Here is a 14903-nt window from a genome sequence, read left to right on the forward strand (position 1 = left end):
TTTAAGTGATGACGCGTCAGTCGATTTTGAATTTTCGAAACTTTAACATTAAATATTTCGAAAACTATTTGACATAGGTCGTTGAAATTCAGTATACATTGTTGTTACAAGGTTATCGACAAATGCTGTAATTTTTAAGGGAGTCAGTGAAACTAAATTTTTCATCTATTCGTTTTGACGTGGAACAGCTCAAATGTAGGTACACGTCTGGAGCAGCTGAGGTGGAATCTGTAAGTACATGTAAAGAGAGAAGCGAAGGTGCCGATGGAATAAGTCATCCAACAGCTGTACCAAACGAAACGTAATGAAACTGCTGACTCTCCTAAAGACGATCGAATGCGGATAGACGAACTTTCGTAATCGATTGGTAGACGGTAGACTCGCTATCCTCGAATGCGCAATGAACTCTCATATACTCACATCGCTGACAGCCCAACTTTTGTTCGTCTTCCCCGATTGCCAGTGATCCACCGTATAATATAACAGAATTAATTAATTTGCGGGTGTACCGACATTACGTGGTCAACCGCATATCCGCTTCACCAGTTAGCGCGTGTAACATATACATCCACACCGATGTTACGCGCACGCGGGCGTGTGTGTTGCACAGGATCAGCAAAAAAGAGGAATCGAGAGGAGCGCATTATCGCCGCGCGATATTTATGTTCGCGATTTACGGCGTGCGAAAGTTCGCGTTAACGAAATTTTTAATCACACCGCGCCACCGGCGTAATAAAGCGGTGTGCATTCGGGGAGTTGAAAATTGGAGTGGAGGGCACCGATACAGATCGATAACTCGATAATCGGAAGAATTCGCGGTGGCCAGATGGGGGGGAAAATAGATTAACTGGATGAGCGCTCGAGGATCCGAATACTCGATGCGATGAAGGTGTTTCGGTGGGAAAGCGAGCGAAATCAAAGGAGCGGTCTCGACAAGACTCGCCCGGAGTCCTCCCGTTAATTACACGCATCTGCGAGTACGGAACGGCTGGGAAAAGTGAAAGGAACTCCGGGCCGTTGCGAGAGAGGGCGAGGTGGCAACTGGCGGCGAAAGAAGGGGATGAGCCGCCTCGGAGTAACGAGGGAACTCCTGCGGAACTACCGCCTCATATAATCAATTAGAACTCTTGAACGAGTGGGATGGTAATGGAGTTGAGCTAAGTACAAACTGGAGCAACCTGGCGTCGACTCGAACGAACGTATCAACCACCGCCCCCTTTGCCCGGATCGGCTCCTGCACCCTGTCCACCCTCGGCGCAAACCGAGATCCTCGACATTTTCAGGATTCATTCCAATATTACGCGTCGAGATTCCATTATCATTTCTAACGACGAGTAGAACAGAGAAGAGCTCGTGTAATATGTAACAGTGATTATGTTGGAATAATACAGAGGTGCCAGAAATTCCGCCTACTTCACCGCCTTCGCTTTAGTCCCCTTTCCTCGTTCCCAGAATGAGCTATAGCCCCCAGTTAGGATAATCGACGCTGGACGGTTTTTTCGAAATTGGCCATTATCCCTGTCCATAACTTTGATGGACGTTGGAGACGCGCGAAAGAATCCATCGCGAAGTGGCCGAGGTAATCTCTGTTATCTTAAGTAGACCTTCGTTTATGGCTTCTCGGTTCTCGAAGCGGCCACTTTCGACTCCTTCCTCATCCCCTTGACGTTGACAGAGTATTGTCCCACGACCGAGATTTTCCCTGGACCGCCCTCGGCTAAGCGGATAGGGTAGATAAGAGGTTGGTGGACAGGACCCTTTGAAAACGTCAACTTGTTGTTTATCTTACACCGATTTCGCTTGCGCCCGTTCACCTCCTATCAATCTCGCGCCAAATTATATCAGTTCTGATCTCTAATAGAAAGAATTTTACATATCGTGTTTGTTCCACGCTGCTATATGATTGTACACCGTCGAACATACCTATATCAAGTTTTCATATCGAACGTAGTTATGAATTTTCCAGAAGCATTACTTTACAGTATGAAAGCTTCAATAGTGCTTTCTTCTATTCGTATTCCTTTTATTACCCGGATGATCTATCGTTTTCTGATATAGCCTTCACGTGGAAAGTCATATTCATCAATGTCGGCCACGCCACGGTAATTACAGTCCAAATTTGATAATAACACCGGCGCATGTGTTGGCGTTGCTTCGCTGCATCCTTGAACCATCCGTAAAATGTATGAAATTAGTGGATCGGGCGTGTGTAGCGGTGCTTCATTAACGGTGACGTAATTTATTGCCGCGCTGGACAGTTAATAATGATGAGAATTTAATGGCATCGGGAAGCTTCGAAATTTTCCGAGCGGACGTTAATCATTTTTCGATCGTAGGAATATGCGTGGCTGAACGGCCGCCCGTTGTTAATCACTGTGTCATCCGTCTATAGGAAATTAATGTAGCCAAATGGACAGATGTTGCTGTCCCGTTAATCGAAATTAATACGTCCAGATAATTACGCGAAATGTCTGCCTCGGCATTGAACGCTATCTACTTACTGCGCGGCCCTTACAATGCCAGTTGCCACGAGCACGTTAATTCGGAACGCCGGTAGCCACGAAAAGTAGCGTTTCAGACCACCGGAGCTAATTCTCCATAGAAATGTGAAAGCCGATTACAGCTATTGGCAGGCTAGAAAATGAAGCTTTAACGGAGGTATCGCACCAACAGCCACCGGCATCGTTGCAAATCAGCGCAGATCACCTACTTCCCAGAATGCTGCATAGGCACGCGGCAATCGCACCGAAGAATCCGGGAATCGTCGGGATTGAACCGACCTCTCCGGCGCGATTGAAACTTCCTCGAACTGATCCCATTTAACGAAGCGCCGTCGGAAAGTTCTGAATTAAAAGGGACCCCAAAATTTCTCATTTCGATCAGTGTCCGTATCCGTAACGGTGATCTGCCAGTTAACTCGTTAGGGACGACCGATCCGTCGTGACCGCCGGGGTCCGTAAATTCCCCAGGCACACCTGTTTCTCCGACTCTACCGGCTCTATTGGCTAGAATAGAGGGTAGGAGCGGTGGAGCGGTAGAAAGAGGAGAGGGTAAACAGGAGTAGAAAGGCGCGGTGAACTCGGCTGCCACACACGAATCCTTGATCTCGGGGCGATCCTTGGGAGTCTCGGCACATACGGATCTCCGGATCGAGGCGATCCTGGAGAATCTCCGTTATTCACTGGCGGCGTGGCTGCCAATAACTTGGCCAGAGACTCTCTTCTCTTTCAATTCGCCTGTCCCTTTTGGCTCACGTGCTCGCTTGCCCTGTCCGTCATCGCGTGCGCGCGGTGTAAGAGATCCCTTCAAGTTAGCTTCCACCGGCGCTTTCTGCGGCAACCTTCTCGTTTTACGCCGCTAAATCCAATTTCAGCATCGCGCCGCCCCCCGACGAAGGGGATCGGCATTGTGCCCCACCGCCTTTTCCCCAGGACGAACGGTTGATATTTTCTCGGTGTAATCTCCTCTCGTTAAGCAGCCCGTTCGAACTTTCGAGAGGTGGCGTGCCACTTCGGTGAATATCATCTTCGAATCGATTTCGGGGTGGGAGAGGGTTGATCTACTGCGACGAGGAGGCGCTTTCCGATGGAATTTCAGATTAGCATTGCGTAAGCGTTGGCGCGTGTGACGAAGCTGCTTCTTATCGCGTTGTTTCCTTCTGTGTTTCAGGTGACGGGCATCGTGGGACGGGCCGATGTGCTAGCGTGTATTTTCTTCTTGCTGTCGTTTCTCGCTTATCACGGGTGAGTACTAACTGCTGTCGAACTTGATCCGTCCCTTAAAATTTTACATACTCCGTGCCGTTGTTAATTATACAAAAGCCATGTCTGAAGCTGAGGTACATTCAGATAAACGATTGCTGGTTTAATAATTCCCATACACGGTGTATCATTAATGCCGGTTACCAGGAATGCGATATATCAGCCTCCACTTCCATAGAGCTCCGCAGCCTTCCCACCCGGCGCTCCGCAACGCGTTTCCTTCCGCTTTAAATTACCGCCGCTGAAATTACCCCCGCTCGCCTTTAAGAGCTCGTGCAGAACGCAACTGGGTGGTTTACAATCGTCTGCCGGTGAAAAAGCTCAGCGATTTTGCCTCCACCTATTCGCCTGTTCACGAGTAATCCAATAAGGTAGCGTGTCAGTGGCATAATACAACCATAACTCGAGGGAACTTACCGGCTGCGCATACATAGCTACATCAGCGATGTCGAGCGTCGCTTAGCGTCGGGACGACGCCACTCTGACGCCGAAACAGCGACCCATTCGTTCTCATGTACGCCGGGGCGGTGTGTGGAAATTATAAACTAAACTAATCTACTTGCTACCCCCGAAGCAACGGCGGGGCGGCTTCGCGCGTGTGTACGCGCCGGATCCACCGTGCTCGTTGCGAACGTTCCCCGGCTCGTCGGCATCGATCCTTAACCGTGAAAATATGAAGTGCCTCGCGGTGGCGGCGCAACAACTTGCCAGCATCTTTTTATCGTTCGCGTAAGAGAATTTCAGATTGATGCATGGTAAACGGCGCGGCGGCAGGCGCTAGGCGAGCCCCGAGCAAGACGTTCGTTTGCTGCACTTGACGCGAGCTCTCGAAGATTCCTTCCAGTTCGTTATCGATATTCTGCCACTCGGGCTTGCGAGCTTATTCGCGATACGCGCGCGGGGACTTTTTCGCTACGGCGACGCCAACTTGAGCGTCGTGATCGAATAAATGTAACGCTCGCATGGCCGGCGAAACTAATTGCTACGCGAGGCGGTGGCGTAATTAAACTTGAACTTTTGGTGGCGCGCGAGCCGTCTAGCGAATGAGGGAAACTGGCATTGCCGGCATCGCGATCGATAGAGGCAGAAGGATCCTATTTCGGTAGGGAACGTTTCGGGCGAACGCAGGCCTGGCCGACGTGCGCGCAATTTTTTTTTCCCCTCTGCCAGTCGAAAGAGAAGCAAAATATCGAAAGCGGGCGCGAGCTGTGTGAAATGCGCGGTATATCGAGGGAACTGAAGGCGCATAGCTCGTAAACGACCGGGAAAACGGCTGCTCCGGGTAAATGGGCCTCGAAACAGGTCACTGTGTCAACCTCCAGGCTTTTAAGTAATGAATCTCGAATGAATATTCGCATTTAAAACAAAGGAGGGAGAGTGAGAGTGAGAGAGAGAGAGGGAGAGAGAGAGAGAGGGAAGGAAAACGTGGAGGGAGTTGCACGAAACGGTTTGGGAATGAATGTTCATTGTCCGAAGTCAGTGACACCGTTCGCCGAATTAATGGAAAGAATTCGATTGTTCGCCAAGCAAACGTTCCGATTCCGCCGAGATCTCGCAATTCCCAATTTCGCTAATCTATTCAAATCTATTTCTCCGCGGAGACGCGATAAGCGATGGTGCGGGGCTCGAGCGTTTCGTTATTTTACAAGAGTAACGTTTCTTTCCTTGTAAATTGAAGAGCAACTCCACCCTCCGTTGATAATCGCCCGTGAAAAAGCATCGGGAGAGAGTTCGCCTCGTCCGTAAACTGAGAACCTCGTTCCACGGAATTTACTACTTTATCTCTCATTGAAATGTACAATCTGAAGAGCCGTCGTTGGCGTTTGAACTGTTTCAAGAGCGTCGCGGAGCTCTATTCGTTCCTTTAGGTGGCGGAAAGTTCTCGGTCTGCGAGGGGTGGGGGACGCTTCAAGTTGAGGAGAACTTTGGAAAAGAAAGTAAAGCCCCGTCGATCGATTGACAGTTAGATGCAAGATAAAGCGGATATCTCCGAACTGGAAGAATTCCTTCCCCCCCGTTTTCCGCGTCGACTTGGTTTGACCCGGCCTTTCATTCATGCTACTGCCTTCCCACGTAAGTGCCGTCCTCTATACCCGTCGATCTGAAACGATCTTCCATTCCGCGGCAGCCAGCTTTCAATTACTCGGAATTTCAATAGCTAACGATTTATGTCAGTCAGTGGCTTTTGTTCCCCCTTCTATAACGACTTCTATGCTGCGTGCACATTGTGAAACGCGAACTTAATACCTTGCACCGAACACAGGACACCCGAATAATGAAAACTGAAGGCAGCGAAATGCTATAATAAATATGCAAACTCAAAACATCAGAATCCAACGAACTACCTTCACGCCAGCGCTCTCCAAACAATATCCCAGTATCCACAGTGTCCTCTGCAATTTCGAGATACTCGCTGCCAATGTACAGTCCGTGAAACGGTCCACGTAGCCAAAAAAGATTAACTCGCGACGCCAATTACCGCGGAATATTCAATAAGTAACAATTTCCACGCGTAATACTCTGCCTCCGGGCGTCACAGCATACTGCTGGCCGTTTTTGTCAGCGTGCCTCGGAATTCGCCACTCTACCCGCCTCGTTACGTCAGCTGTCCATTAATCTTGCTTACGGGGCTCCGATGTAAATTGTAAGAAATGCTGCGCGGCCCTGTTGTGGACGTCCCGCCCGTTTTTACCGGGCCAAAGTTCGCGTTTTCACATCTCGACGAACCTTTTCCGCGTTAACACGGCAGCTGCCTTGGAAATCCCGCCGCGTCTCGCAGAGGATCCGTCGCGGATTGACGGGCGCGCCAGGGAAACGCGATTCGAACTGGCTGTCTTATCAGAGTCCCCGGGTTTCGCTGAATATCGTTCGTCGGGAGTTGCCTGCCTTCGATCTGGGCAACAGCAAGGATTTCTTTGGCTCTTTGTTTCCTTTGGGACGGGCTGCAATGGGCGATTCTTGCTTTGACGTAAAGCGCAGACACTTTTCTGGTTTCAGAGATTTGCGACGTGAAGCAACCAGAGCACTGGATTTAAAAATTCCGCGCCGCGTTCGTTCGTGATTTTCCACTCGTTCGATTACTCTGATTAGGCTTCCGTTCTGCAGACGAGCGATGCGTGAATGGAGCCAAAGCGGGAATAAGCGCTCGGGACAAGATCGCGAATTTTTCAGCCGCTGAGGCAGCTGGAAGTAGGAAATTCGCGCGAGTTAATCGGCGACCTTGCGACGTAATTACTGTAAAGCGTAACCGCGAGGGGGAATTTACATAGTTGTTTAATTCCCGACGTAGCGTAACAGGGAACAAGTCTCCTGCCCGTGGCTCTTCATTTCCATTTCGATCCACTGAAAAAGTCTGCATTTTCGAAGTTTGACAAGGTACGATCATTCCCAGCAACGAGCACGCTATTTCTCTGTCTCCGTCTCACTTCGCCGTGCCATTCATCTCTGTCTACCTCGTCAAAGGCAGAATTACCCTATACGTTCCTTCGAGGCGCCCCTGCGCCGCGATGTTCGATCTTTCCGAACTTTGTACATCGACGCCGTGCTTCAAAGATACCTATCCTAATTTAATTCCAAGGAGTTCAGGTACTTCCCCAGAAAACTCTAGCCCCGCGGGCGATAAAAAACGAGCATCTATTCGCATCTCTTCCCCAACTTTCTTGTGGAAGAAGAATCTCCGCGACCTGTCGCATTAAAACGACAAGTTGCGACCCTCTTGAAAACGACCCAGTTCACGAATAAAAACCAGAGTGTCTCTTTGATTGGCTACAGAAAATGCACACAAGTTAACGACTCTGCAAACGCTTACGTGCGTTCGTATGGTAATTTCGCCACGACACTTGCGACAGTAACAGCTCTGTGGTAAGTTCAATAAAGCAGAACTCCAGCAGAATTTCTTTCCGACGAACGCAGCACGGCTATAGCTCGCTGCTTCCACTGTCATCCCGCAGATATCAGAGTTCGGTGTAACGATGTTTTCCTTTACACCGACTCGACAGTCGCCACTTCTCGCTCGTAGAAGGGAAGCTTTGTCCTGCGCAAATAGAGCTGCAGCACGCACCGCGCAGCTGCATCGCATGCATAATTTAATAAAAGGCCCGTGGTTCGGCCGACGAAATATTTATTCGCGTGACGCGATTCGCGGCTCGCCGGACTCGCGGCCGGGGCTGAGCGGGGCTGCGATTCCGCCCGCGCGGACGATCTAATCGTGCGTTCACGTGCGTTCCGTTCCGATCGATAGCGTCCGACCCGCTTTATCGCGCGCGCCCCCTTCTCGCTCCGTTTTTTCTACGTTTCAAGCTGCGATCAAACGAAATTACGAGGCATCGTAATCGGGACAATCGGGCGACGCTCGCGTGCCCGACGCGCGCCAATCTCTGCCTCTCCTTTGACCGACACCTGTTCAATATGCAAAGCGGTAATTGGCTCGAGGAACGGCCCCCGCCTCTGCAAGAGATTTCCAGCGAACGTTCCTGGCCCCCTTTCGCGTATCGGGGCTCGCCACTATTTAGCAACGTTTTTTTTAAAATAACGTGTACAGAGAGAAACTTTGATGTTTTAATTTATTTTGTCTTGGAAGATAATCCGTGATGAATTTCTTGGTCCGAAGAATAGGAGACCTTGCAGCACGAGGGGTGCAGCTACATATTTATGAACTTCGAGTAAATTAGAAAAAACTTTATTTATTAGAAAAAGTTTATACATTTTTTGCTTTGACTTAACATGGAAAAAAGAATACTAATTGAGAAGTATATATTTTCATACAAGTAGTCGTTGAGTTGACAAGTTTTATTTCTATTTTTGGCGAAAAAATATTCTATAATAAAAATTAATATTAAAATAAAATTAATATTAATATTTTTAGTTATCCCCAATAAATCGCTTATTCGTTATCGGATTTGCATCAAACGTGCATCACAGGATGTAGATTTTTTTCACGTATATTACACGTCGTAACACGAAAACTGTCAAAAATGAAGCTGCACCCCTCTCGCCGCAATGTTCTCAATTCTGTTTTGATTTACTTCTCCCGTACCAGTAACTTTAATTCTACCGAGGTAAGTCAAGGTGAACCCACCCTGTCCTTCAATTTGGAAGAAATTTGCAACGTTCAGCAGAATGTACCTCGAAGCCAGAACAGCGGCTGCGCCTTTCGGTGGCGAGGCTTTAGCCGTGGCACAGCGTGTAAACTCCGTTTCCGGCGACAATGACCGGAAGCCCGGCGTGGCGCGCATTAAATTAAATCTTTCGGATTTGCTTGGGTTGCAGGCAGCAGACAGCTTACGTGTGGAGCAGCGTATGCCTGGGCGCGTTGTCGATGTTAGCCAAGGAGACCGGCATTACCGTTTTGCCTCTAAACCTTCTTTACGACCTCTGTCGCTCCTGGCATTCAATCAAGAGGTAAGCGTTTAAGCGCGCGCTCGCAGAGCAGTTTGGGAACGCGACACCCACCTCCGCCCGCAATGAATCCCGAAATAAGGAGTAACACACTCCCCCCCGCGCCGCTGCCTCGTATCTTCCTGCGATTTTACGCGATGTCCCTGCACCGGCTTCTTTTCCTTGTATATCCTTAACCAGAAACCTGTGGATGCGACACCGGGCACGGGGTAAATCGTTGCTTAGGGCGAGGTAATATCAGGTAGCAGTGATTCAAATTATAGTCGCCTTCCTGCGAGCAGCGTGCGCTTAGCGAGCTGGCTAGCTATTCGAGTCGAGGAAACAGGGTTCGCTACGGTGACCAATCTCACGGCGGTTATAGATATTCCGTGCCGCATGCTTGATTTGTATTTACGGTCCGAATGATTCAATTGCCATTTCCTGTGCGATTTCTATCGAGGAAGTCCCCGCTCCCTCGGTCGGAGCAACAAATAGAGCCTGTTCAATGGAGGGTCGTAAAATATCCCTGCCTCGACGGTAGACTGTTAAAATCGACGGGGAGTTGGTGGAGCGTGGTGAATTATTCTTCTGGACTACGTCGCGGTCGCGGGCTTAAAGTATATTTAAGAGCGAAATATAAAATCGCGCGACCGCGTGACCCTCGAAATGTGAAATACGAATATCGCCGGGCAATCCCGTTCCATACGCGCAGAAATGGGAGTTGTACGTGCAAGATTTGCGTAATGTCCGCACAGGATCCACGACCGTCTACAGACATTAAGACGGTGCGATGTTCGGTCATAAAACAACTGAATCGCATCAACTGCTTACGCATGATTACGTTTAACGACGAGATTTTCAGTAGTCCAGTTTCGAGGCTTGAAAATTCCACGCCAATTAATTAGTGTTCTCTTTTTAATGTTACGTCAAAGGAATAATCTTTTAATCAATTCTTTCTGATTTACTCGAAGTTGGTAAAGATGAAGCTGCACCCCTCTTGCTGCAAGGTCCTCAATTGCTAGACTTCTGTTCGTTGGCTATTCGAATCTCTGGCTTGAGACAGATATTTAGGTTCGCAGGCGGGCCGGCGAGAAATACGCGCGGCTCTTTGGCGAGGATAATCAAATCTCAAAATAAAAATATAATATTGGGATCTCGGTGACCCATTTTTTCGGCAGCGTCGGTAATAGTAGCCACCTCACAGATTACTTTTTCATGTTGCAGATCTATTTTCGAGGCCAGATGGAACGACGACTCGAGACACTTCTCTCGGCGCGCCGCTGCTCTGCTCGTTTCGGTGAGTGAACTGAAGAGACAAGTTTAAATTAACTCGAGTCCAGAGAGTATATATAGCGGCGGGGTACGTTTGAGCTGGTACAGAGCCGATGAAAAATGAAAAGCAGATTTAAAATATACAAAGAATCAATTTCTTCGCCGCGGCAGCAAACACTCGAAACACGCGTGCAATTTAACGCGATAAAATCTCCATCCCATGGAAAACGTATCTGCGCGCACGCAGCGGTTACTAATACAGCGCGAGAGCCATTATACGCCGGCGGGAGCGCGTGAAACGAAAACCCCTCTCGCTTTGCTAGACCGTGGGCAAAGAAATTTTTTGCGAATTTTCAAACACGCAAAGCAGCGCGCGTGCTCGCGATTGTTTCGACAAACTGCGCCCGCGGATAATTGCACGCAAGCGTTGAAATCTATTGTGCGGGGATGCGTTTCCGAGCTGCCGGAGAACCGATCCGCGAGGCACGCGTTTCGATTGCATTATCGTCCCGCCGAGCACGCTCCGAGGCTTCCTGGACGGTGTCTCCGGAGAGAAGGCGATCAAGTCCGAACGAGGATAAATGGATAAATGGATCTGTCGACTTTCCTCTACCACTTCATTTGTTCCTGGCTGACAGAAGTGTAGACACTGCCAGTAATACAATAACGGGAATGCCAGTAGGGCACACCAGACGCGTCGCTGATTCCGTCTGAAAATCATGCGGGGCTTCTACGCACGACTGAGTACGACTCGTTAAGAGGATTCCAGCTAACCTCGCACCCCCTTTGCTTCAACCCATCGTGGTTGCGCAACAGCCCCTTCTTCGTTGTCCTACGACAGACTCGTTGTCTGGTCGGTTTTGTGGCTACGAGGCTCGATTGAAACGCGCGTCTAATCGAGTTCCCCTGGGAATGGATTTGGAAGTGACAAAAGTGTTTCCACAAAGACGCTTGACGTTACAATGAACTGGAAGTTACATTGAATAATCTTTCCGGGAGGATATTCTTCTCTTCGCGATGCTTGTTCCGTCCTTAGACAGAATTTGGTATCTGGCGCCTTGAAAGAAGTGTTTATTTCAAGGCGCCAGTATTCTTAAACAGGGCGCGACTTTCCAAAGCGACGGGGCGCCAGTTTTCCTGGCGTGCAAGGGGATTTCAAAAGCCTCGTTGTACTCGGGCGACAAAGGACCTGTAGGGCCCGATGACGGATCAGAGGTCCTCGTAGAAGCCGGCCTCCCACGTCGCTGAGTTTCCCACGACGAATTTTCCATTTCCCTAATTATTAGGGGAGGACCTTATTGACACCCTTGGTGGGAGTTATGCCGGATTGCACTAATAAAGTCACAGGATTCGGTGAGAGGAACTGAACTCCACCCACACGGAGTCCACGTTGTGTCGCGTACTGTTCCGGAGATCAGTTGTCCGAAAACCACCAGAGGGGCAAGCAAAATCCATATTACATAGCCAATTACTGTATATATCAGCTTCTTAAATTGTTGTTGTCTATACTCAGTATTATTAGAGTTAGTGCTAGGAGATACTGTGGTTACAGTCACTTCAAATTTTCCCAGCCAGTCACAGTTCCCGTCGCCATTAGTTTGCCGCCGGGAAGCGTTGTTTGATAAGGAAAATTGTCAAACGCGCACCTACGTTCGCTAAGTTTAGTGAAGTACGGTCGAAATAATGTTCCTATTCCGCTATAAATGGATATCTCTATTTATAAGTTTTATTTATAGTCTTAAAAGCTGATAAAATGAAGCTTCGACTAGGCAAAATAATTCGCGTAATTCTTGTTTCTTTTTTTAATTCCCGAAAAATTAAGTTCCTTTCAGCCGTCACATTAGGAAGACCCCTTAAAATCATTGCTCTTGCTTTAAATAACTAAGTAAATTCATAAGTCATTTACTTAGTTTTGCTTGTCGAGTGATCTCGAATGGCAGCTTGATCTCTTCCTAGCTACACAACGTGCAGTCTGACCATACATGTCGTGAAACCACTTATCCCGTGCTCAGACTCGGTTGAACGCTGGGTCTGACTATATCAGGCATGAGACTACTGTCTGCGTGTCTAGCCGGAAAGCAATGCACTGTCTGATCACATATAGTGCAAGACTACTCCCCTTGTGATTCTTTTCCCTATCTGTTTTACTTTCGCGACTTTGCGATATCATATTCACGTTGGTGCGAAGTAGCTAAACAAGATCTGCAGGTAAAGCACACCACCCTCGAATGGCACGTAAAAATTTATGTCTCTGGGAACAGGAGATTCCATTCTTCCAAGAAAATTCCGTGCTTTCTCTCGCGGCATTTGCAAGCGGCATCGGGTCCGCGTCGTTAATTCTTAACGGCCGATATCTCTCGTTTTTATCGACGTAGCTGGCCGCCGATGTTTGCAGCATCTCGTGCCTTAAGCAAGTTTAACGATCGTTAACGCAGATACACTCGCAGTGGAGTTTCCCCGTTACGATCGCGAAAAATGAACTGCGTTCTGAGGAATTGTTAGACAACCCTGGAAACTACCTAGCTCCTTCCGTCGTGCTGCAATTTGGCCGTGGTTTCAAGTAGCCAACGTTGAAAGACGAGGTCGAAATGCTGGCGGAGAACTTGGTAATGAACTTCTCGTGAGCGCAAGGTCGTTCATGCTGACTTGTGGTTGCTGAGTACAATCAGCATCCGATTCTGGACGAAACTAACCGTGCCACCGATCATTCTTTCGTCGTAAACACTCGTTGAAATATTAATCCAGTTTTATTGTTAGAAATATAGAATAAGCGCGTGGTGTACCTTGAAAAATATATGCTCCTCGTTCTATTCAGCGTCCGAAAATTACCCCAGCGTTCATTAATTCAAAAAGCCGACATATCGGGGTGGTTATCATTATTAACGGGCATCGTTACGTTGATAATTAATATCTAAAAGTTATTGTTCGTTTAATTGATTAATTTTAATTACGATAATGCAACGACTGAATTGTACTTCGTGAATTATACGTAACAGTCCGTTGGCTGTGTAAGCAACCTTTATTGACGATTCATTGGTTTCATTAACGAGCGCGACGTCTGATAAGTACGTACAGGAACGCCGTCGATTATAAATTAACTGGGAGCCCAGATTCATTTTTAGCGCAGTCGTGACTGGCTGCCCTCACGTGCCCCTCGATCACTCGTAATTTGTATCGTACGCGGAGAGTCGGGGCGGCGTTGTAAAAGTATCATACGACCGTTGTGGGAAGTCGAGGGCGCGCACGGAACGTAGTCCGACCGAACACGATTCCGTGTTATGCTAATTTATGTGAAGAAACGAGGGGGCCGTGCGAGCACAACCCTCGCACGGGGACCACACGCACGTTGCATATCCCTTCCGCCCTCGTTGACTCTTGCCACCTATTGCTACTTGCACGTTTCGAGATACATCCCTTACAGGAGGGTTGCTTAACGTTCTTTCCCCTCGAGTTCCCCCTGAATTTCAAGAACAACAAATTCGCTTGTCCGCAGAACCACGGATAGCGAAAGCCACTTGGGAATTGAAGCCTCGAGGGGTATTGCGAAGCCACAATTATTATTAGAGATACACTGCTAGCCTGAGCCGAGCAGCTTTCAGTTCCGGATGCACCGGAAGGTACGTTATGGCTGCCGCGGCGCAGTAGACGTAATCGATAAGCCAATGCATTAGGTATACACACTGTTGACTAATTCTACATCAGTGTGCCCGTTGTTAATCGATTGGTTTGTCGCTCGGATCTTACCTCCGTGCCTCGAATCGTCCTTAAGGCCGGCAGCGCCGTTATAATTGCGTACACAAATTCGGTCTGCCAGCAATCTGTTTAACCACCAAAATTCCACGACAGAACGCACACCGACTACACCCCGAAACGCGCGCGTCCGCGTTTAAAGCGGTTATATCTCCCCGCTGTAACTTATTGCATATCAGTTACTATTGCCAAAAGGGGATCCCCATTCCCGCCGATCCTATCCGTGCACCCGAGCGCCCCTATATCGCCGACTGTAAAGCCCGGCGACACAACGAGACCGCCGCGCATCTGGCGCAGGGACAAGACGCACACACAGCTGGCTGATCCTGCCACATAAAAATACGCATTCCGCTCTTCTCCCGCGAGAAATATATTCCCCGGTGTGGTTATAATACAACCCCGGAGTTCCTGCGACTTACCCAGCCAGAGAGAATTCCGACCTTATAGGTATGCGGGGTCCGCCCGACAGTGACGTTCTCCTCCGCGCATCAGATATTTACCGAAATTGAATTTCTGTCTCGTCCCCGGTGCTCGCCGGGTCCAGCCCCGTGGCGACATCATATAATATTCCAGGCAGAAGCCCCTCCGCCACGTCCCTCTCTATCGAAAGGCGAGGACACGAACGAGAGGTGGTGTCCGACATCGTGTACGCGAGACGTTGAGGTGCGCGAGCTGTATCGAGCGTGTGTACGTACAGCGGGGGATTCGCCGTGCAAGAGGGTTGCCGTGTTCCTGGCCGCTGCC

General features: G+C 48.9%; 2 protein-coding genes across 2 annotated transcripts in view; one reads left to right on the top strand and one right to left on the bottom strand.

The window, feature by feature from the left end:
- The window catches only part of LOC143366758 (trypsin-1-like), a 356002-nt gene that overhangs the window by 158255 nt on the left and 182844 nt on the right, over nucleotides 1-14903 (bottom strand). The window lies entirely within an intron of this gene.
- Nucleotides 1-14903, top strand: part of LOC143366727 (protein O-mannosyl-transferase TMTC1-like) — a 187481-nt gene that overhangs the window by 99837 nt on the left and 72741 nt on the right. Inside the window, exons 3-5 of the mRNA XM_076808045.1 lie at nucleotides 3670-3743; nucleotides 9030-9161; nucleotides 10362-10434. Coding sequence (XP_076664160.1) covers nucleotides 3670-3743; nucleotides 9030-9161; nucleotides 10362-10434 — 279 coding nt within the window. The remainder of the gene's footprint in view (nucleotides 1-3669; nucleotides 3744-9029; nucleotides 9162-10361; nucleotides 10435-14903) is intronic.

The sequence above is a fragment of the Andrena cerasifolii genome, chromosome 3 (assembly GCF_050908995.1).
Source record: "Andrena cerasifolii isolate SP2316 chromosome 3, iyAndCera1_principal, whole genome shotgun sequence".
Taxonomy (NCBI): Eukaryota; Metazoa; Arthropoda; class Insecta; order Hymenoptera; family Andrenidae; genus Andrena; species Andrena cerasifolii.